The sequence below is a fragment of the Drosophila subpulchrella genome, chromosome X (genome assembly GCF_014743375.2).
Source record: "Drosophila subpulchrella strain 33 F10 #4 breed RU33 chromosome X, RU_Dsub_v1.1 Primary Assembly, whole genome shotgun sequence".
NCBI classification, from domain to species: domain Eukaryota; kingdom Metazoa; phylum Arthropoda; class Insecta; order Diptera; family Drosophilidae; genus Drosophila; species Drosophila subpulchrella.
The window spans coordinates 10,111,741-10,133,822 of NC_050613.1; the positions used below are offsets into that span (position 1 = coordinate 10,111,741).

A 22,082-nucleotide genomic window follows, 5' to 3' on the forward strand; every position below is an offset into this window, starting at 1 on the left:
TGTGCGGTTTGGCAGCCCAAATAACATGTTATGTGCGGCATAATTGGACCGAAAAAATTAAGGATGAGTCGAAAAGTCAAGGACAGCAGCAGGAACTTCAAGGACCCGAAGGAACTGAAGGACATTGCCCCGGCCAACAGGTGAAATTTGGTGTTGCGAGGGATACGGCTTGTTAGAACCTCGATAGAAGTCTCTCGACTACCCATTTCTCTAGCGCATTTAGCACCTTTCTTGTGGTACTCCACTCTATCCACTTTTGTGGATTTCACTGCGTGAAAGGTATAACATATTATTTAAGTGCCCTTAGATCTAAATAGTACTATAGTCTAAAAAATGTTTTTCTAACGATTAATTAGTGTTTTCATCTATATATTTAAATACTAGTTTTAATGAGTACATTTAGTATGGCTTTTTCTTATAAATGTCAAGGGTTTTCAGATGTTGATATTAGGTTTGAAGTTTGAAAAGTTTTTATCTTAGCATTGAAATGCTAGGGTTAATCAGTACGTTTAGTATGGTTTTTCCTATAAATGTTAATGGTTTCTATTTATCGATATAAGGTTTGAGGATCAAGTTAATTTTGGAAAATTATTTTTATTTCCAGAATCTTGTATATATATATTTATATTTCATTATTAATTTCCCTATATTATTTTTATGCAGAAAAATATTACGGTATAGTATATAGTATATAGTATGTTGAAGATTAGATTTATATATATAACAACTATATGCATATATAATAAATATTTGTATTCCGCAGATAGAAGGCTAAAGGGAAATGGAAGAATACCTCACTGATGACCAATTTTGGCAACATTTTTCCTCCAAAGTGAGGGGCGCCCGCAGGATCCAGTGACAACATAACTGTTAAGCGCTAAATGTCCTTTGTCCTGGTCTCCTGTTTTTGCACATGCTGACACATTTGCACACACGTCGTCGTTGGCGAGTGACATTGACTTCCTGACAGGACATGCAGGAACCGGGAAAACTCTCCAGATACACGGCTCAACCCGCCCTCTGGTCGCCGGGCCCCTGGGTTCTCCTGGTCCTCTGGGGTTTCGGGCTGTTTTTGCAACTGTTCGCGCCGATCGATCAGATCGCCAGGCGATAATGGAGGAGGCACGCGTGCGTGGCCAGCGGTTCTCAAGCGGGCATTGCCAATGGCAGTGGCAACAAAGTGCGGGTCGAAAGGTGCGTTAAGTATTGTCAATTCAATCGGTTCGGTATCTATCTATCCCCCTCTAATTCACGATCCCAAAACACCGATACGACTTTTGTCACTGTCCAAAATTAAGCGGGTGCCTGTGCGCCGGTGTTTCCATTCTCCATTTTCGCCACTCGAGAATCGTTTAAATTGCAATTAGAGTTTTGGAGTGTGCCCGCTTTTAATGGGCGATTTTTCACAATTTTCTCAATTTCCCAAAATGGGTTTTCAATTGAGTGCGGATCGCCAGATTTCATTGTTCTGCCCGGGAACATCTCTTTCGCTCTATTAAAGTGTGTCCACAAGATAAAATTAGAGACATTTCAATTAAAAACTGCGATTTCTGATTTTTCAACGGGGTTTTTGGAATAAAAGGAACATTTTTTCTTACCACATTTTCTTTTAACACATAACAATAATGGGATCCGGTAATATAACCTATTTAAAATATACCTGATAATATTAAAGTGTTAAAAAAGTATTAGAAAAACTAGAGATATTTCAATTAAAAAATGTGATTCCTAATTTTTAAATTATAATTTGGAAAAAAAAAACAAATTTTAGAGTGGGATCTGGTAAAATAAAATTTGTAGAGTACAAGAATTTATAGAGTAGTACTTCAGTATATACTATACTGTACCTATTAATTTTCTTGGCTAAAACCTTTTGAGAATACCTAAAGAAACCTAAGAAATCTAATTTATTTTGTTTACCCTTTCAGATTTTCCCTATCTACGATCAGTTATGGAACCTTGCCTCAACTAACGCTCTACTCATTACTCGTCAACCATCCGAAACCAGAAGATAGCGAAGACGCCGAGGTTCCCAACTACATGGCACTTCCGGATTTTGGAATGCGTAAGTATCCGTTTCACTTTCAATCAAAACGAAGTTAAGGAAACGCATGTTTAATGAGACGACAAGTCCAGAACTGGACAGGGGCAATCCAGAGCGGGAAAAATGAAAATTCGGGAGCGGTCATTAGCCGGAGGGACAAGGAGAACAAGAACAAGAACCAGATAATAATAACAATAATAATAATGGGCAACAGCCCAAAACAGCGCGGTGGAAAACTGAAGAAAAGCGAGAGTAATAAAAAAGCAGCGACATCAACAGCGGCGTGAACCTTTCTTTTCTATTTTCCTTTGGGAAAGTTGGAAAGTTCAGGGCGCGAACGACGAGGGTTTGACAAGGAACCTGCCCTGATTTCGGCGGGTTATACATGCATGCATATATCCTTTGGCCAGGCTGCTTGACCGCTCGACCTTCCGGCGATCGGAACGCGAAGGGAGTTCGTCGGGTGTATCACATAATAGAGTATTTTACTTTGTTTTGCCTGTCACAGGGCACAATGTAGGCTGCACGAGATGATGGTCAACCCATCATCTGCATATGAAACTTTCACGCTCTGGTGAACATTGCCATGGGAAGTGGAGGTTCCTTACCAGACGTGTTAACGCTTTTGGCTTAACCCACTCCTTTCGTCTCAGGGGTTGGACAAAATGTTATGACAGCTCATTTAACGCCGCGTCTTAAGGAGAACCCATCGGCGACCCATCGATCGGTTGACATCCATCTGGCCAGTTCCGGCTAATGAGGATGGGACTCCTTGGGGAGCTGTGGGAACAGTGGCCTGGGTTCTGTCTCCTCGGCTCTGCAGGATGCCTCTGCATACTTGATTGCTGCTTATCCTTGTTTTCTAACGAGTTCTAACTACTAGTTTGTGTAATGTTCTCGATTTTAAGCCTACTCTACAGGCGGTCAACTCATTTGGAACTTGCTTATTAGGCATGGTTTTTCTGTAATACTTAAAGGTTATCTCGAAACAAAGTTTATATTTTACATAACCCATGGTTTCATGGGAAAACATTTCTAGAATACCTCATCCGCTTATTTTTTCTTGCTTATACGGCTTCCTTATAAATGAATGCACTAGTCATAACAAAAGTTAATAGATCCCCACTTAACTTATCATTCTTTGATAAAATCCGAATTATATTTAATCCTAACTATATATGGATTATCAAATTAGGATTTTTTCGAGTGTTACCCCAAATAAAGATTGAATATATCTTATATAAGATGAATCTAATTATGATGTTATGAAGAAACATAAAATTATCTATAGATCCCTACTTATAAGCATTATGGCAAAGATCCCAACTATATATGGATTCAAAAAAAAAAAGAGTTGTAATACATCTTGTTTAAGATATATCTAATTATGATTTTATGAAGAAGAACTTTGATTTCATGGAACAGGGATTTTAATATAATATTTTTGATCAAAGTACTTAATTTTATGAAACCTCATAAACCCATTACCAAATTTTATTGCCTTTTTATGAACTTGTTTCCACAGAAACCTTTTCGAAATCCCAGTTTTCATAAGGAAAGTTTAGCCACTTCCTCAACCAAGATCCGCTTAGGGTTTATTTCGCCCTAGAGCCACTACCTGTATTATTTCCAGGTAGATATTAACATTATCAAGTTAGATCCCACATATCTTGGCTGCTTACCCACCGAATTCGCGGGCATTTGAACCGTAAATAATAATTCCTTGCGACAATTGTGGCTCAACCCCTTCGGCCCTCATAAGAGTCCAAGTTTCCAACTCAGACGCAGACCCGAGGAGTCTTCTGGAATCCCCTATATGGCTCGCTATCAGAGCATTAAAACGCTCATTAACCCGGTCGCTGTGAGAAAGAAGACCACTTGGGCACTCAGGAAAATTCCTCTCCACGCACCGCTGAGCTTCGAGAGGTGTTTTGCATAAACTGCTGGTTCCTTGTGGTTTCCTCCGAATTATGACAGCCCCCTGCCTCCTTCACCCTTCCTCCTGCCCTCCACCACTCCTCCGATTCAACTCAAGGTTAATTTTGCATTAAAAAAATGATTTATTCCGACAAAAGAACATTCTTAGGGCTATGAAAAAAAAGTATGTTGTGTAAAAATAGAGTAGGAATATCCGCGAGGATTAGCTATGTTCCGCCAGGGAGAAGCTGAGGCGTCGCTTGGTGGCATCCCTGGCCTGCACTTGCAGCCACATGGCGTCCAGCTGGCAGGCGTCCTCCAGCTCCTCGCCACCCAGTCCCCGGCTCAACGGGCAGTGCTCCTCCTCCAGCTCGCAGTCGCTGGTGGAGTTGTGCCCGCTGTCCGGGCTGATGTGGCGTAGCTTCTGGGCGGGAACTGCTCCGGATCCTGACCGGGCCGCGGCCAGCAGCTTCTGCGCCGACTGCCTGACGCTGGAGGAGATCTTGGTGGTGATCTTGCGCTTGCGGCGCACCACCCGCTGCCTGCGCAGCTGCAGGGAGTGCCTCTTGCCCTGCGACTGGACGGGATTGGCAACTGGCACGGGGGAGCACACCTCCCGCTCCTCGAAGCCATCGGCTGGCAGGGAGTCCCTCCGCGAGGGCGACTTCCAGTACTCGCACAGATCGCTGGCCGGATCGAAGGCGGGGCGGTAGGTGGGCGAGGGGACCTGGGCGTGGCTGTGGCTGCTCCGGAGCACCTGCTGCCTGTGCCGCTGGCGGAGATGCTGCCTGGGCTGGCGGAGATGCGGCTGCCTGGCATTGGGCAGCACCTTGCGGTTGCTCTCCAGGATGGCATCGATCATGCGCTCCAGGGTGACGTCGCCCATCTGGCTGGAGCTGAGTGTGGTCTGTCCAGCGGCAGGGGGAGCGGGATGGGGCAGATCCTTCTGCTCCAGGTAGCGTGGCTTCTCGAAGTAGCTGTCCGGGATGCCCACGCCGCGCAGGGCGATCAGGGAGCCGGGGATGACGGTGGCATTGGGCGAGTACTCCGCCTCGAAGGTGGGCAGGGTGCAGGCGAACTTGAGGGGAGCTGCAGCAGCCGAGGGCACTGCTCCAGTGGCTGTGGCTCCGCCTCCTACTCCTCCTCCTCCTCCCGAAGGCGGTGTGGCCAGTATGTTGCTGAGGTCCTTCAGCGGGGGCGTGCGGGTGCTGAGGGTCAGAGAGCTGACCGGGAGTGGCGTGGAGGTCAGCTGGTTCTCCTTGCCCTGGCCCAGGACCAGCGAGAGCGACTTCCTCTTGAGCTTGCCGCGCAGGGCGTGGAACTCGCTGTAGCTGGAGCCCACCACCTCGTTGGTGGCCATCAGCTCGTCCCTGGCCAAGTACGAGGGTCGCGGCTGGTTGACGGCCCACTTGAGCATCTTCTTTGTCTGGCGGCGACTCCTCTGTGGTCCTGTAGTGGGTGCTGCAAGGAAGGAGCAGGGAGAGCGGGTTAGGGAGGTGCCTTATTTCTGGTTCTCGCATTCCAGAACTTGACTTTTTGAAAGGGCAAACAAAAAAAAAACAGAAAAAGGGCAGCAGCAAAGTTGCCGGGTGAGTTTTCGGCAATTTTGGCGCGCTTTTTCCGCGATACAAATAAATATATATATATATTTATATATACATATCGATTTGGCGAAATCAGCCAAGCGGCAAAAATGAAATCAAAAACGAAATCAACCACTCCTCACGAGCAATTAAATGGACCACGGGCAGCCTTTGGCTGGACCTTAATAATTTAATTGACTCTCAACTTGATATGGTCAATTATTTTTGAGAATTTTAAGGATCTCATTATAGTTTATTTCGGCATTTACATTTTTTTAGATGAGTGAATACCGACAAAATCACAGCCTAACCAAAAAGTTGTTCCAATTTTCTGGATTCATGCATATATCATTCGTCATACATGAATGAGTTTATTAAGTTAAGATCACTTAGGTTTCAATCACTTGAATTTACCTTTTTCAGTAGGTTTTTCTTTGATGCACTGATTTTGTTTTCTTCATCAGCAAAAAAATATAGTTGCACAGATTTTTTTTTGAATTTATATAAATGGTTATTTTTATTTAATGCACAATTGTTCGATTTGTTTGAGTGTTGCTTTTCTTTCTTCGCTTTTTTCTGGAAGAGATCGACTGTGTGCGTTCCCTTCGCCGTTCGCTGGTTGAATGACTGTCGCCTTAACCCGCAGAACCCTTAGCTGCCCGAGGTGAGACATGGGTTAAGCGGAGAGCAAGAGAGCCGGAGAGCGGGAGAGAGTGGCGGCGAGAGAGCGGACATGTTGCGCATGCGCAGACGGAAGGAGAGAGCAACAGTGCCGATTGAATGGGCAGGCCTTTCAACCAGAGCCATTGAAAATGTGGGTGGTAAAAGCCCTTGTTATGGTAATTATAGATGTGATTTATTCATACAAATAATATTTAAAGAACCTGATCAATAATTATGGAAATATTTTTAAAAAGAAAACAGATATAATAGGTAAATTAGGCAAATCAAGAATTTTGGACTTATGCCAAACTAGTACCACTTATAATATATTAAAACTACGTACTCCTTACTATTTTCCAATAATAACTCCTTTACTACGAAACAATAAAAAAGATGGATTCAAAAAATATAATACAACTTTTTGGGACTTTACAATAGAAATGTCGTATATTTTGTCTACATTCCTTAACTTTTTTAAATCCTTTTGAAGTAATATTTTAATTTAAGTATAAATATATACCTATATATATACCTATAAAATATATTTTCCCATAATCCTAAGAACGTGAAAACTAAATCCACTCTGTAATCTCTTTCCAGGTAACCACTATGTAATACAAATTGGAACCCAATACCTTATCAATTTCATAGTTCAGCATAGGCTAAGCTTTGATCTACTTTAACTTATCTTGATGATCGGTTTTTATAACCATTTACCGATCGATTTACGATCTGGCAACAGCTGTGCGAATCTTCTATGATCGTGAGATTTTTTAATGGCCACCGATGATGATCAGTTGGCCAAGTTGTGCTATGAGAAAGAGATGGAAGTAGAGGCAGTGCGAGTGGGACAGAGCATAGCTGGCCAGCTGTTCTCATCGCCGCTTACGCCACAAAACATAATTTTCAATTACCTTTCTCGCAGCGTGTGGCTCCTTTCACCTTGGTTTCCTTATTATACCCTCTTTTGGGATCTTAAGGGTATGATGGTTTTTGGAGAATTTGGAAAAGAGGAAGTTACAAATAATTTTAAACCAATAGGTTCTTTTTAATATAAACGTAATAAGAAGAATTTTAATATTATTATAGATTATAAATTATTATAGAATACCTGTATAGATTCTTCAAGACCTTATGTTGAGATGTATGTATATAAATCTTAAAACATGTGACAGAAAATTGGAAAGTTTACTATATAACAAGTTTTGTTGAAATTCTAAAATTACGGTTTTTAAAAGCTAGACCTTTTTTATAATGATATAAATGTACTAGATATTACACATGGGTAAATATAAGGATTTCTTGAATGAAATTATCTTAACTTTAAGTATTTCATGTAAAATGAGGTAAAGTCTTATAGTACCAGGTATCTCAAAGTCGTTATAAACTACTATAATAATTCTTCTTGTTTTTTTTCTTCCTTCTTTTCCGATTTTCGCCAAGAAAAGGACAACACACAATCGACGGCACAGGAACTTGGGCATTGTACAATTTTGGCCCATTGTTTATGGGACAGGCAGCGCTGCCGACGTCGCTGTCCAAGGAAAAATGTTGTGGAAAATTGTGCAATTGTTTTGCAATTTATTGGTTAAAGGGCTCCTGCTCCTGCTTTTACTTTCCATCCTGCTTTCTCCCCTGATCGCAAATTTATGATATTTTCGCAGCCGCCGAGTGTCCGTCCGTTTGAGGAAAAGAGAATTAAATCTCTCCGGCAAGGAAAGGTAAATACATCTGTCCATCCTTAGAAACTATACTATTTGTTTTTCCCTATTGCTTGGCTAATTTATATGACAGTTTAGTGCAAAAACTAAAAACATTTTTTGTTCCTTAGGAAGAAAGGATAGGAAGTTGATTGAAACAGGTCTTTTGGAGATTTCTAATGTCACTACAGTTCCGGACCACCGAGTGGGATTTAATTTATGGCCATCGATGGCACAATTAAAGATCTGCAAGTGATGTGAGTTCTTTGGGAATATGAGTATCAATCCTGTGGGAATACCCAAAAGACAAGACAACTTCATTGAGCAATATCTTCAAGATATGACAGTGTTTGTTCTCAATTAGGATATTTTATAAAGAAGAAACTTGAATGCTGTTAAGAACACCTTTCTTTAATTAATAAGTATAACTTTTTTAAGTTACTTTAAAATATCTGAAAACATTTCCATGTTTTTTTTTTTGTACCTAAGACCTTGAACCAATTCTTGATTGGTTTTCCCACAACCGTTTGTTCAAATAAATCTTAAACCTTCGTTTCGCCAAATTGACATGCGAGCGGCGCTTTCCCAGACCGAAATTAAAATGAGCCCTAATTTGCAGTCCCATTAAGGGGGAAATGGAAATGGAAATGGTGCATCAGCTGCCCGGCAATGTTGAGTGACCAGCGATAAATCTCGGGAAAAAACGAAGCAAATTGAAATAAATCAATAATATTGGGCGGAGATCATCGAAGATGGCCAGCAGCTGCTGGGCTGCTGTGTTCCTTGCCTTAAGATGTGCGATCTTCCCAATAATCCGTGCCAGTCCCTTTGAATCAAAGGTAATTTTACGCATTGGTCACTGGCCAAAGGCCCAAGGATAACGCCGAAGGGATCGAAGAGAGACAGAGATAGAGGGTGACAAAGAAGATAAATTAGGGCAGGATTGGCTCCTCCGCTCCTTTGCTCCTTTCGACTTATTTTCCAGTTCCTCCTCCAGCCCTGCCGCTAATAAATTGCCCAACAATTGTGCAATTTTTCATAGATGGAGAATATTGAACGGCGACCTTGACGCAAAGACTTCACGCTCTCGGATTTGCTACCGTTTTCCTTCCGCATTTTGTCCCCTTTCCAATCGCTTTTCCAATCAATGGTGTTTTCTTCTACACGCGGAGAAAATAAAAGTAAAGTTAGAGGCCCTATATTAGCTTAAAGAAATTATGGGGAGATATAGAAATGTCTTAAAAATGAGTTGAGGTATATAACGTTTATAAAATGGTCTTGTTTGGATGATATTATTTTCTTAAAACGTTTTTTAATTCTATTTTATTTTTTAAACATAATGATAGGAAATCGATCAAATATGAAATGGTATTGTTTGAGTTATAATAATTTTTATAGCGTTTTTTTAATATATTTTTTGTTAACTATATAGAATCTATTTAGTATAGTTAAGCCATAAAGTCTTTATAAAATGGTGTTCTTTAAATTATAATATTTCTTCTTTACGTCGATTTTACCCGATGGCCTTCATTAAGTAGCCTATTTCACAATAGATTTTTTTATCTTTATATTTAATGTAATATTATTAAAAATATAAGATAAATGATATGATCTTATTCTTCGTGCAGGATCGCCGCTATTTTGTCGCCCCATCCCGCTCGCCATCGCCAGGGAAAACGTGCGGCGGCAAGGACATCTAGATAAAGTGGAAAGTAGGTAGGGGAAAGGAGTCGGGGCGGAGTAATCTTGAATCACACGCCGCACGCTGATAGCGCCAGAACGCAGGGCCTTGAGGAAAGCCAATCCAACCCAAGGAACCTCAGGAGGACCCACAATCCCTAACTGGACAGCTGTTCGGGGATTAGCACAGCTAACCGAGCTCCTTCTCCCTCTCCCTCACCTTTTGCTTTCTCCCATCTATGTACTTTCACCTTCGGGGCGCGCAAAATTATTAAAACCTGGCCCTGAATTATGGGCCATAATTTAGAATTTCAACGAGAGCTCCCTGCGAGCACAGAGTGTAGGGTATTTGTATTTGCTTAGAGCTTCCCCCTGGCTCACGATTTTCTTTCTTCCCTGCTCGATAAGGCTGGCGGGCAATAAGAAAGGGGAGTGGGGAGTGTTCACAGGACCCAGATCCTTTGATTGATTTGGGATCGCTGTGAAAAGCTGGCACTTCAAGGATCGGGCTCTCTTGGATCGGGTTATTTGCCCAGGATCATGCGAAATCGCAAGAAAGGATCTGCAGATCAATAGGTGATGCAGAACACAGCGAATAATTGGATCTGGCCAAGGATGAGCTAAAAGGAAAAAGGATTTACAAAAGGCGGGTGAGTGCAACTAATGTTAATTCCTTGAAATAATAATATTCCTAGTTTTATACATACATATATCATATATTTCTAATGTGTAAAAAGTAAAGAGGTTTAAAAACATTTTCCAGATTTTACAGATCCTTTAGACTGATATCTAATAACTGTATTTAAAATGATAGAATATATAGGGAAGCATTTCTAGAAATATTTCCTCCTATCACCTAGACACAAATCAGAATAAAATCTCAATCAACCTTTCTTAATTATTCCATTGGAAACGATCAATTTTCGAATATGTATATCAATCGCACAAATTATATCCCAATGGAAAGTCCCTTGCGGGCCATTAATATAATATATGCTGATCGTAAACGGGGCATTTGTCAAACATTATGCGATGGAAATCCGAACTTGACAAATGCCAAGTGAAATGGGATGAGCTGTGAGATGGAATGCAAAGCATTCGATTTCAATATCAACCCGTTCACTCCGGGGGGCGGGACGAGTTGACATTGCAGGGGTAGTGGAAGTGGTACTGGGTCTGGGTTTTCAAGTTCAGTCCAAGGGAATGTCCTCCCGAAATCCCATAGAAATTCCTTGACAAAAGGGGAGAGAGAAAGCCATCTCACCTTCAATATTGAAAGGTGCTGGCCAAAAGGTGGTTGTTCAATCGGTACACAGAAAACAATTAAGGGTTTTGTTTAATATATGCCTGTGATATGGTGTGCAAATCAAATTATAACTAATTCTATACAAAGTATGCCTTGAAAAGAAAAATATATTTAATACTTTGCTAAAGATCTATTAGATCTAGATAGGTAATTTAAAAATACCCACGGAAAAAAGGCAAATATTAAATGTTTAGATTAAAGATTAAGGAATCCCTTATAGGGACTTACCATATAGGATATTACCATATTTATATGGAGTAACTTTCTTTTTAACCATTGGAACTAAAGATTTATAAATCGAAAACAAGTTGCATAGAAAATATAAACATGGAATAATACTTAGATTAAATAGTCCCTTATAGGTACTGTATGCATTCCATATTTACTGATATGGAATCTATTATATATATAAATGGAACATAGATTTATAGGGACTTACAGTTGGGAATAATCAGTGGAAAGTCTGGAATAAGTGGATACAATTTTTTCCAGTGATCTGAGAGAGGTAACCCTCCAGAGAGCGGGAGTAGATCGGCGAGGTGAGCACGCAACGTTGCGTGCGAGGGGAGAATCAGTCACTTTTCGTCTGCTGCAACGACAGGACGTGTCTTTCCGTTTCCCTGCAATCGCGAGCAGGAGTGTTTTTCAAAATTACAATTTTGATTTGTCTCGTTACGCCTTCATTTTTTTTGACCGTGCAAAAGAAACCGAAATTTATATACTTTTTTGATTGTGAAACGAAGCAACTGCCCAACTTTGGATAAACCGAAAATAAAGCGAAACTATTCGCCAGCCAAAAAACACAAATAAAAAGGTAAAGATAAGTGAAGTGCCTGAAATATGGAATACAAGAACATGTGTGCATATTTTTCGTCTAAATGTGCATTAAAAATGCATTAAAGGAGAAGTGTCTGGGAAGCGGGGTTTAATTAAAAGCACCCCATAAAAATCGCATGAAAATGTATAAATTTGTGCGCGTGCGATTTTGGGTTATGTGAGTTGGGCTTTTCGTTTGGGTTTGGGCTATGGGTTAATGGGTTTTCGAACTCGGGGTTCTCGGCCAAGTGCTCGAGTGCTCTTCAGACCAAAACGAGAGCGGCGGCTGCAAAATGCGCAAAAATGCTAGCACGCATCCTATCCGAAAACCTTTTCACTCCTCCGGATCCCCCTCATCGGCACATCCACTCGAGTGGCCGGAGATCGACACCACTGGAGGATGGGGCAGAGGAATAGGAGGAGCGGTGGTCGGAGGTCGGAGGACGGAGGACGGAGGACCGAGGACCAGAGTGTGCCGGCACCACCATTTTGCTTCGACTCACACGGGGAAAAATATAGCCTTGTTAGATGGAGTTTGAGTTTTCTAAATTAGGGTTATACAATTTACTTTGTATTGGGATTGTTTTTGGGATAGTTGATTATAGTACAATGTACTTTAAAATACAGTTCCATAATTAATGATTACAGTAAAATGTACTTTAAAATACAGTTCCATAATATAGTTAGTTCATTGCCATTTCTCTACATAATTAGTCAGTATTCAAATATAAAATGTATGGTATAGAGTAGAATATTAAATATATAGCTTAACTGATATATTTAAATAATAAGCCTTCTTATAGCATGTACATAGGTTTAACTATAAGACAGCATTTGATAAAAATAATTATATATAGTTTTTAATTTCTATAAAGAGTCGAATATATTATTAGGATTTAAATTTATAGGAGGAGAAATGTGTAATATATTATATAGGAAATTACACTCTATTCGGATTTAAATTTAAAGGAGATAAAAATTGAAAATATCATATGGGAATGTACACTCTATTCGGAATTGAATATATAAGAGATAAAAATTAAATATATCATATAGGGAAGTACATTTTATTGGGAATTTAATATATCATATAGGGAAGTATATTTCTTGGCATTTAAATGTATATTAAGCCCTAAAAGATGGCAAATAATCGCCCATATTAAGGGCTAATTTGGTTGATATTTTCTCCCTGTGTTCGAGGCACAGCCTTGGGCCAAATCGCAGCTGGAGGGCAGGGCAGGGCGATGAGAAAGCGAACCAGGGACCAGGGACCGAGGACCTAGAGACCCAGAACTTCGGATTCGCGAAGCTTTAGCGCGCTTTTCCATTGTTCCCGGGCTCTTTGTGCCTGCTCAATTGTTCGCAAGGACAAGCGGAACCAGAAACTCCTTGCGAAATTCAGGAGGCTGCCGTTCAGCTGTGCAAATCAAATCCTTGCCGAAATCCCAAGGAAACCCTTGCGAAACTCGTTTCGCTACAAGTTAGTCGGGTTTTCGCTCCTTTTATTTATTTTTTTGCGTACTTCACATTCCCCCCTAATAAGATTTGCAAATAGACAATTGCTAACTAGCCCTATCTTTTTGTCACTTTCCAGATATCTTGATAAATCCAGATATATCACCCAAGGAGCGGCAGACGGCAGCTGGCAATATGCTCAAGTGGGCTGTCAACCAGCCGCGAAACTCGTATTTGGCCAAGGAGCTGGTCCTGGGAATGGGAACGGCATCGGGATCGGGATCGGAGACAGGATCGCTGGAGCCCAGGCCGGAACATGTGGTGGGCTCCAGCTACAGCGAGTTCCACGCCCTGCGCGGCAAGCTCAAGAGGAAGTCGCTCTCGCTGGTCCTGGGCCAGGGCAAGGAGAACCAGCTGACCTCCACGCCACTCCCGGCCAGCTCCCTGACCCTCAGCACCCGCACGCCCCCGCTGAAGGACCTCAGCAACATCCTGGCCACACCGCCTTCGGGAGGAGGAGGAGGAGTAGGAGGCGGAGCCACAGCCACTGGAGCAATGCCCTCGGCTGCTGCAGCTCCCCTCAAGTTCGCCTGCACCCTGCCCACCTTCGAGGCGGAGTACTCGCCCAATGCCACCGTCATCCCCGGCTCCCTGATCGCCCTGCGCGGCGTGGGCATCCCGGACAGCTACTTCGAGAAGCCACGCTACCTGGAGCAGAAGGATCTGCCCCATCCAGCTCCCCCTGCCGCTGGACAGACCACACTCAGCTCCAGCCAGATGGGCGACGTCACCCTGGAGCGCATGATCGATGCCATTTTGGAGAGCAACCGCAAGGTGCTGCCCAATGCCAGGCAGCCGCATCTCCGCCAGCCCAGGCAGCATCTCCGCCAGCGGCACAGGCAACAGGTGCTCCGGAGCAGCCACAGCCACGCCCAGGTCCCCTCGCCCACCTACCGCCCCGCCTTCGATCCGGCCAGTGATCTGTGCGAGTACTGGAAGTCGCCCTCGCGGAGGGACTCCCTGCCAGCCGATGGCTTCGAGGAGCGGGAGGTGTGCTCCCCCGTGCCAGTTGCCAATCCCGTCCAGTCGCAGGGCAAGAGGCACTCCCTGCAGCTGCGCAGGCAGCGGGTGGTGCGCCGCAAGCGCAAGATCACCACCAAGATCTCCTCCAGCGTCAGGCAGTCGGCGCAGAAGCTGCTGGCCGCGGCCAGGTCAGGATCCGGAGTGCCCAGCCACCGGAGCGCCCAGAAGAGGCGCCACATCAGCCCCGATAGTGGCCACAACTCCACCAGCGACTTCGAGGAGGAGCTGGTGGCCATGGGATCCTTCGGCGGACGGGCGGAGGCGGTCACCAAAAGGCGACTCAGCTTCTCCTACGCCGAGGATCTGTTCGTGGACAAGTGACCCAACTGGAGGCCCATCCGCATGTTACTTTTTGACTTTTTGTTTGGTTACTACTAAATCATTTTTTTTTGTGTGGCTAAAAGCGCAGAATTGCCTTGGAATTCGTATGTGTAAACAGATCCTATAATTATCTAAGAATCCTTTTTTTTTTGAGTAATAAAACTGATTTGAAAAACAAGTTCTGTTAGTTGTCTTATTATAAAAATATATATTTTATGTCATATATATATGGTCTACAAAAAGGTATGAAAGTATTATCGCATGAAATACCTTTCTGTCACACAAACAAAACTGTATCCTTGTTTGCGTTAGATAAGTACAACCATTAATTAGGGATAAACGGCCCCTTTTGGAATACTTCTTCGTGGGGATTACTTGGCAATATTTCAGCTATCCTTGAGGTAAAAAACTGGATTCTCACGGAGCCCAGTTCCGCGTTCCGCCCTTGAATTCATCATCGTGACTGGGACATTGGCGAACGTCGACTTTCCAGTTCCAACTGGTTAATGGCAGGGTATATCCTGCATGCGGGATATGCCGGATAATGTATGGCGAGGGTGGTGGTAAATATGTTGCGGCATATCCTGTGCGTCCTTTACACGGCACTTATCACGCACCTGTGCACCACCAAATGGCGAACCACCAACGACAAACGACAGGCTACAAAACGGTGGGCATTTGCATAAATTTGCATAGAATCGACCAAATTCTACGCTCGGCTTGTATCGAGTGCTTAGAGCCAGGATTCGAGGTCCTTGTTAACTGTACTACAGATCTACGAGGGCGACCCACCGATCCATAACTGCACGGAGAAAAACTATCAGAAATTATTTAGTTTCTTTTAGAAATCAGTAACAAATCGAACTTCAATGAAATAATAGTCTAGAGAAAACTGTCTTATACTTAAAAAAATGATGACCCTACAATTTCATAGAACTTATTGAAATTAAACAAGTTTTTTATGGGCTATAGTCTTATATTTGCAATCGTAGTAGTATATTTTTTCCAGTGCCCCAAAGAACTGTGACTCGGCGACTTACCGACCCATAACTAAGTTATGCCAGTTATATGTCAGCCGATCCTGAGTGGGAGGAGATACATAGTATATGGTTTTGGTCCTGCACAGCCAGCTGGCAAATATGCGAAACACGGAATTGGAACAAGGAGCTATATCTAAAAATCATAGTCATATAGCCCACTACGAAAATCAATAAAAATGTAATGATCAGACTGATGATCTTTAAGTAGTTCAACATAAAGAAGTTGAGAATCAATTCTTTTTTAAAATAATATATATGTAGATAGTTAATATCATATATGTAGGTATAAAAATACAAATTATATCATATACGTTTATAGGTTAAAAAACACATTGATTATATTTTCTGATACTTTAAGTATTTTTTTGGAATTTTAATTCCGTAAGAATATTTTATAAGGACTATTTTGGAAACTCCTTAAGATCTTACAGATTAAAACCCTGCAATACCTTTGTTTGCGTTGTTAGATGTCTATTACACAGTTTTATGGAAAATACCTTTGGACCATTGACCATTGTTTCGTCCCGTTCCTGTTTGTGATCCTTGTTCTCGTTTCTGTCGCAGATCGGATGCGATGCATTGATCCATTGTTGGGCTGCTGCCTCCGTTTTTCATTTTCTCTGCTCAATTGAGTTCAACCAGCTGCCCAAGAAACAGAATCCCATACCGAAATGAACTCAAGTTGAAGATGAATTGAGGGTGGAGGCGGAGGAGTACTCTGATTTGCCGCTCGTTCGCTCTCTTGCCAAATGTCACATAAGAACAGGATCGGGAATGGGATCGGGATCGGGATCAGGATCTCGGGCAGGCGGAGGCGGAGGCGCAAAAACACCTTTTCGAAAAGTGCGCCAAAAGGGAATATGCGAGAATGCCGAGCACGAGTCAACGGCAAACACAAAAGGAGGAATGGGGAACGGGAATCGGAAGGAAAATAAGGAGCAGGCCCGAGAAAAAGGACACAAAATCGCATCGTGGCATGCGTCGGCGGATGAGGGGGGCGGGGAGTCCTCGGGGACAGCTGTCGTCGCAAACACCAACGCAAATATGCACTGGAATATATGCCATTTTTAGGATCGGTTCCATATTTGAAGGTAAAAATGTATCATTATACTGCATAAAGAATAGAGCAATCTTACAAAATTGATATGATATTAAAAGAATTTGCTTTGTTTTTACTAATATAACTGGAGTTTTAATAATTTAAATTGGTAATAATAATATATTATGAAGCGAATTATTTAAATAGACAAAAGAAATCGAAAGATTTATTAAAAATAGACGAAATAATCAGACCGTAATATTGGAAATGATATTTGTTGTGGAATTTGACTTAACAATTTGTATTGGTTTAACCTCAAAAATTATAACTAGGTGTTATATGAGTTTTTACTCCTTAACAAGGCACAACTTAATTTGTATTTTCATCTAAAGTTACTCTTTAATTTTCTTTCAGTGCATGCAGCGTTTAGCGGGGGAGAAGCGCCGCGGTCTAAGGATCTAAGGAGCCAAGGATAAATGGAGGCAGGGTATATAAGTTGAAGGAGTTGCTCAAGTGCTGCCACATGTTGCCGTTGTAAATTGGACAACAATTGACGGCCTAATAGGGTTAAGTGCCGGAAATTACGCGAACCAAAAGTGGCAGAAGCTGCAAATTCCAGCGATCTATTTGGCACACTTGATATAATAACTTTTGGAACTTAAGATAACTTAATTTAATCTATATAAGTATTGCCTGTAAGAAATATTATATATCTTACATAAGTAATATTTGTGATATTTACAAAAACTAAGCAACCAAAGATAAGACTTTTAGTAGTATAGGTATATTTTTACCATATATGCGAGTATTGTTATACTTGAAAATTTGCTATCAAGTTTTTTGTAATATTTTCAGCTCAGCAAATAATCGTATTTCTTAAAGATACTAAATCCCTTATTAACACATCCGAGTTCTATACTCCGAACCCTCTGAGAAATTTCCAATTCGCTTTGTTAATTAAATAAAATGATCTCTAATGGAGTGAAATCATAAGATTTCCATCTCTGGAGAGTGCCCAAAACTGATAACGATCATTAGCGAAGCTGTGAGATGACAAGATTCAAGATGCCGAGCGAACTCAATCAACGTCAGGGGAAGAGATATGGTATATGGGATATAGGAAATAGGACATGCGACATCGGTGAGGGGAAATAAAACATAATGAATCGCAACTGTCAATAAATGGAGCACACTGGAGGGGAGGAGTCCTGGTTCTAATCCCATATGACGTGAGCAATAAGTAATAAGTGGAAGTGGCCCAAAAAACCAGACCAGATCAGGGGAGGATCGGCGAGGAAATTGCCAACTATTTGTATTTGTCAAAGGCTCTGATTTCACGGCAGCCAAAGAAAATCCAGATCCTCGACGATTAATCAATGTGACGTGAGTGCTTCGCTTTCTTTCTCGCTCGCTCTTTTCAGGACAACATCTTGAGTTGGTTTGCGCGCCAAACGAATGTCCTGGTTCGGATTTTTAAATACCACTTTGGGCTCGGAATTTTTAAGTCATCTTGGGGATCCCAATTCAAACCCAAGTACTCGCACTTTCCTCGAGGAACAGGGATGAGAGAGAGAGAGGTCAGGATCGGGATCAGGAGTCGGGGCACACCGCAGGATCAAACAATCCAATCGATTTGCATAGCCCGGCAGCCAAAGGGTTGTCCTCGATCTTCAGATCCAGATCTCCAGATTGCGATACCGATTGCTTATGTAAATGTTGTTTGCCCGACAAACTTTAGCTCTCGGCACAATGCCAAATGCAAACTAATAGATACATTTTTATCGCCGTCCAATCCGGGGGTAATTAAGCATCTTTACGGTCAGCCAAAAAGGATCAGGATCAAGAAGGTTGCGAATGAAGGATGAGGCTGGATGCTGCCGTATATACTCGAAGGACCGAAGGTATTGAAGGGAGGGCACTGGACTTCTGGTAAGCACTTAAGCCAATTGGATGCGAAGTGAACTTTTGCGGCTTTGTTTACCATGAGGTTTAGATCTAACGCCTCGCGCCGGAATTTTAAATGCTCTATTATCTTTGCTGAACTTTGGAAATGTGTTCATTTGTTTCGAAAACCGGTGACTAGACCTTAGCTCTTGTAAAATTACCCAGTATGAGAGCGTATCTGGAAAATATTTCAATACTTTTCAATAAAACGTTTATTGATCGCTATAGAATTTGAAAATAATTTTTGTTATGGAGTAAAAAATAATATGTAAATGTATTTACGATAAGGAAATACTAAGTACTAACTCTCCTCCACGTTATTCAACTAAATAACCATTTTTAAATACTTCCAATATTTTAAAAACTTTATAGGAAGACGTAGTTATGGGGTTAAACAAGAAAAAAAGAGAAACCGATTCATTCACTAATTACCAAGGGCAGAACTTATACAAAATCATTTTAAAAATGAGCATGCATATAATAACAAATTTCGAACTAAGTACCTCCACAATAAATGATTGCTAATTTCCAAGACTTATCTGAATCCTTGCTCCGATTTCAAAGACATGTACGCCAAACAAAGGGTTACAAAATAATTGAATATCATTTTATGAGATCAGTTCTGTGGTAGTTACATTTTAAGAAATGAAAATAAATGTGTGTGTCTGGTCATCCGTCATGTGTCATGTGGCTGCTGATCCATGGCCATCACTCGCTTCAGTAGATCCTTGGCCAGGAAGCGGAAACGCTGCCTTGAGCGATCGCTTAGTGATTGAACGGTGGACACCAGGCCCATCAGGTAGGTGTAGTCGGGATCGTTGGATTCCACTTGCTTCCGCAGGTCGAGAGGTTGACATGGAATCGGATCCTCAACCAGAACAAAGTGCAGGTCCAAGTTGGGGTCCCACAGCCAGTTCTCGGAGCCCAAAAGCTTGGTGATCTCCTCATCGATGTCCAGGCCGGCTTCCAGTTTGTCCACCACATGGCAGAGAGTCTCCGGCACCTCAAAGTGGAGACCACCCTCGTCCAATGGCGGGATATAGATCACCTGCTGGCGTCTGCGTTTCTTCACTGGCGGAGTAAATTTGGCCCTGGGCCCCGAGAAGACGCCGCGCATGAACTCCATCTGTTCGAAGTAACGCCAGCGGCATCCCGTGTAACCTTCATTGGTGCGACGCATCTCGAAGCGATAGTTTCCCCGGAGTCCCTTCCAGAGGCGCTTGCACTCATCCACGCTGAAGTTCATGACCTTGGCCACCGCCGGCCAATCGCGGAGCATTTGCTTACGGCGAATGCAGAAGTTGACGCGGGTGTCCCAAATCGCCGGACGACAGGCGATCTCTGCGAGGAGACGGCTTTTGTCCAATGGACAAGCGGGGGTCGGAGCTTTGGGTAAGCATTTGGTAGACATCGCTGTTGACTTGTCGCGGCGAAACGTGGGAAAGAAAGAATTTTGGGGAGTCTCCATGTCCATCTCTACAGGCACGCCTGTTCGATATTTTCTGGAGTTGCCGCCTCTTTAAGTCTAGGGCTATTTATCTTTATAACTGTTTTTAGTACTCATAGATTTACCCATATGTTTTTAGCGTGCTTTTTTATTGCTGTTATCGATAGCTATTTGCCCATCAATGCTGCCCATAACAATGGCATTAGGTGCTGCCAAGAGGCAATGTATTCAAATTCAAATTATGTGTTTTAAATATGAATGGCAGTTAAAAGGAGTAAATGAAACAGTTAAGCTTTTGTATAGAGTTATTTTTAAAGATATGAGTAAAAATTTATGGCATTAAATAAGAGGTAAGGCATTTAAGCATTGTAGCGTTTGGAGAACAAATTGTGTATTAATTAAAAGGTATAAAAGAAAAAACAATAAACATAATATCCCACCTAAATGCCTTCTAATCAGTATTACCCTTGTCCCACATAAAGAGTCCTCACTCCTTGAGAACCCAGAAGATATCTATTGTCCGCGCAACACGCAATGTTTGTCCACAAAAGATGGATCGTAAAACGTGTAAAAAGTTTCGAATATATGTGCTTAATGAATTGTTTGTACCCTAAATCCATGTCGTAAAACACGGGAAATTTCTTGGGCCGGTCTGCCAGCGAATAAAAGTGCAGTAAAAGTGCACTAAAAATGTACGGATCAATTGTTTGCCTTCGACTTCAGGGATTTACCATTTACGATTTACCATCATTTACGAGCGGGATGGAAATTTTAATGATCGCACTTAAATCGTCGCCAGAGAGACTTTATCAAATTGCCATTAGAATCGGAAACCTTCGGGGCGTGTGGCAGCGGAAGAGAAAGGACTATTGTGATTAGCCCGTGATCGGCAACAGGATCGCATCCTGGCGGAGTCATAAAATTGCACCTTGGCATCGCGGCAGCGGCAGCTGATGATGCGGGCTTCCCTTCCTGCCCCAACCCACCTAATTTCCCATGTCATTGTCATTGTGCAGTCACTGGGACATGTGCGAAATCCCCATCCCTATCCCTATCCTGAGTTATATATCTGCAAATCGGAAATTAGCGTATTCGCTGGCCAAATTAGCCGCTGATTATGCTGGTTGTCGGTGCTCGGATGCAAATAGAATGTCCTGCATCCTGGGTGAGTCTAGTTTTTCAACCTGTCTCCGTGCAAATTATGGGGGTACGAATAGGTCTCTACACTGCCCAAAACATGCCGCAAAAAATTGGGTTAACCAGCAATATGCAAATCATTTTGTTTTATTAAATCCTTAAGGCCTTATGATATTTGCTTTATTTTTGTTTAACTCTCCGGATTTATTTTAACGACAACGTTTTGTGAATATATTAAATATATATTATATCATGTTTAGGATGACATAACTTTTTTTTTTAATCCAGTCAGTCAAAAATCAAGCTAGTGTTATGTTATTTTTGGTTCAAATTACTCTCCTGATTTAATTTCTGATAAAAGCTATAATAATGCTTTTAAAATGTTAGTCAGAAGTGATTTTTAGTAAAATAAAATAGCACTTAAGACTCTACTTTTTGAGCAGTGCAAGCGCTGAATATAAATGCGTTTCCTTGAAGGGGATCAAGTAGTGTGTTTTGGAGTGTTTTCGGGTCTGTTATCCTGTGTTCTGTTGTCCCGAGGCACCTGTCTTCATTAGTTGGCCGTCATTTCCTCGATAAGCAATCAATAGAGCGAGGGAGACGGGTAGACTGCGCCAGAAAGAGAAGGAGATTGGACACTTACAGGTGCAAATGTTTGTTGCTTGCTCCAATTTGTTTGAGTCGACTCCATTCGGCTTTTGCATATTGATGAGGTCCAATTTATGGCTCCCAACTCACCTGCCTATGGATAACCGAAGAAAACCAACTGGAGAGTGGAAAGTTAAAAGGCTTAGGTGACCACATGCTGGGCAGATCAAATTGGAAAGGATGGAAAAAAGGAAAACTCAAACAGTAGCCGGGAAAATGCAAGGGAAATGCTTTCTTCATAATCGACAGGTAGTTTCAA

The 22,082-nt window shown here is 42.0% G+C and overlaps 3 protein-coding genes across 3 annotated transcripts; 1 reads left to right on the forward strand and 2 right to left on the reverse strand.

Moving 5' to 3' along the window:
* Positions 1–4,184: 4,184 nt before the first annotated feature.
* Positions 4,185–5,378, reverse strand: LOC119557739. Its single transcript, XM_037870624.1, has one exon. The coding sequence runs from the start codon at positions 5,376–5,378 to the stop codon at positions 4,185–4,187; it is 1,194 nt and encodes a 397-aa protein (XP_037726552.1).
* A 4,841-nt stretch (positions 5,379–10,219) lies between these two features.
* Positions 10,220–14,568, forward strand: LOC119557789. Its single transcript, XM_037870689.1, has 2 exons — positions 10,220–10,237; positions 13,304–14,568. The coding sequence occupies exon 2, from the start codon at positions 13,360–13,362 to the stop codon at positions 14,566–14,568; it is 1,209 nt and encodes a 402-aa protein (XP_037726617.1). The 5' UTR covers positions 10,220–10,237; positions 13,304–13,359.
* A 4,699-nt stretch (positions 14,569–19,267) lies between these two features.
* On the reverse strand, positions 19,268–20,065 carry LOC119555812. The gene has a single exon (XM_037867430.1). It carries the CDS (start codon positions 20,063–20,065, stop codon positions 19,268–19,270), a length of 798 nt encoding a protein of 265 aa, XP_037723358.1.
* Between the last annotated feature and the right edge of the window lie 2,017 nt (positions 20,066–22,082).

Bases quoted from the DNA above. Each gene is read 5' to 3' on its own strand.
- LOC119557789 (XM_037870689.1), top strand. From the start codon at position 13,360: ATGCTCAAGTGGGCTGTCAACCAGCCGCGAAACTCGTATTTGGCCAAG.
- LOC119555812 (XM_037867430.1), bottom strand. From the start codon at position 20,065: ATGGACATGGAGACTCCCCAAAATTCTTTCTTTCCCACGTTTCGCCGC.
- LOC119557739 (XM_037870624.1), bottom strand. From the start codon at position 5,378: ATGCTCAAGTGGGCCGTCAACCAGCCGCGACCCTCGTACTTGGCCAGG.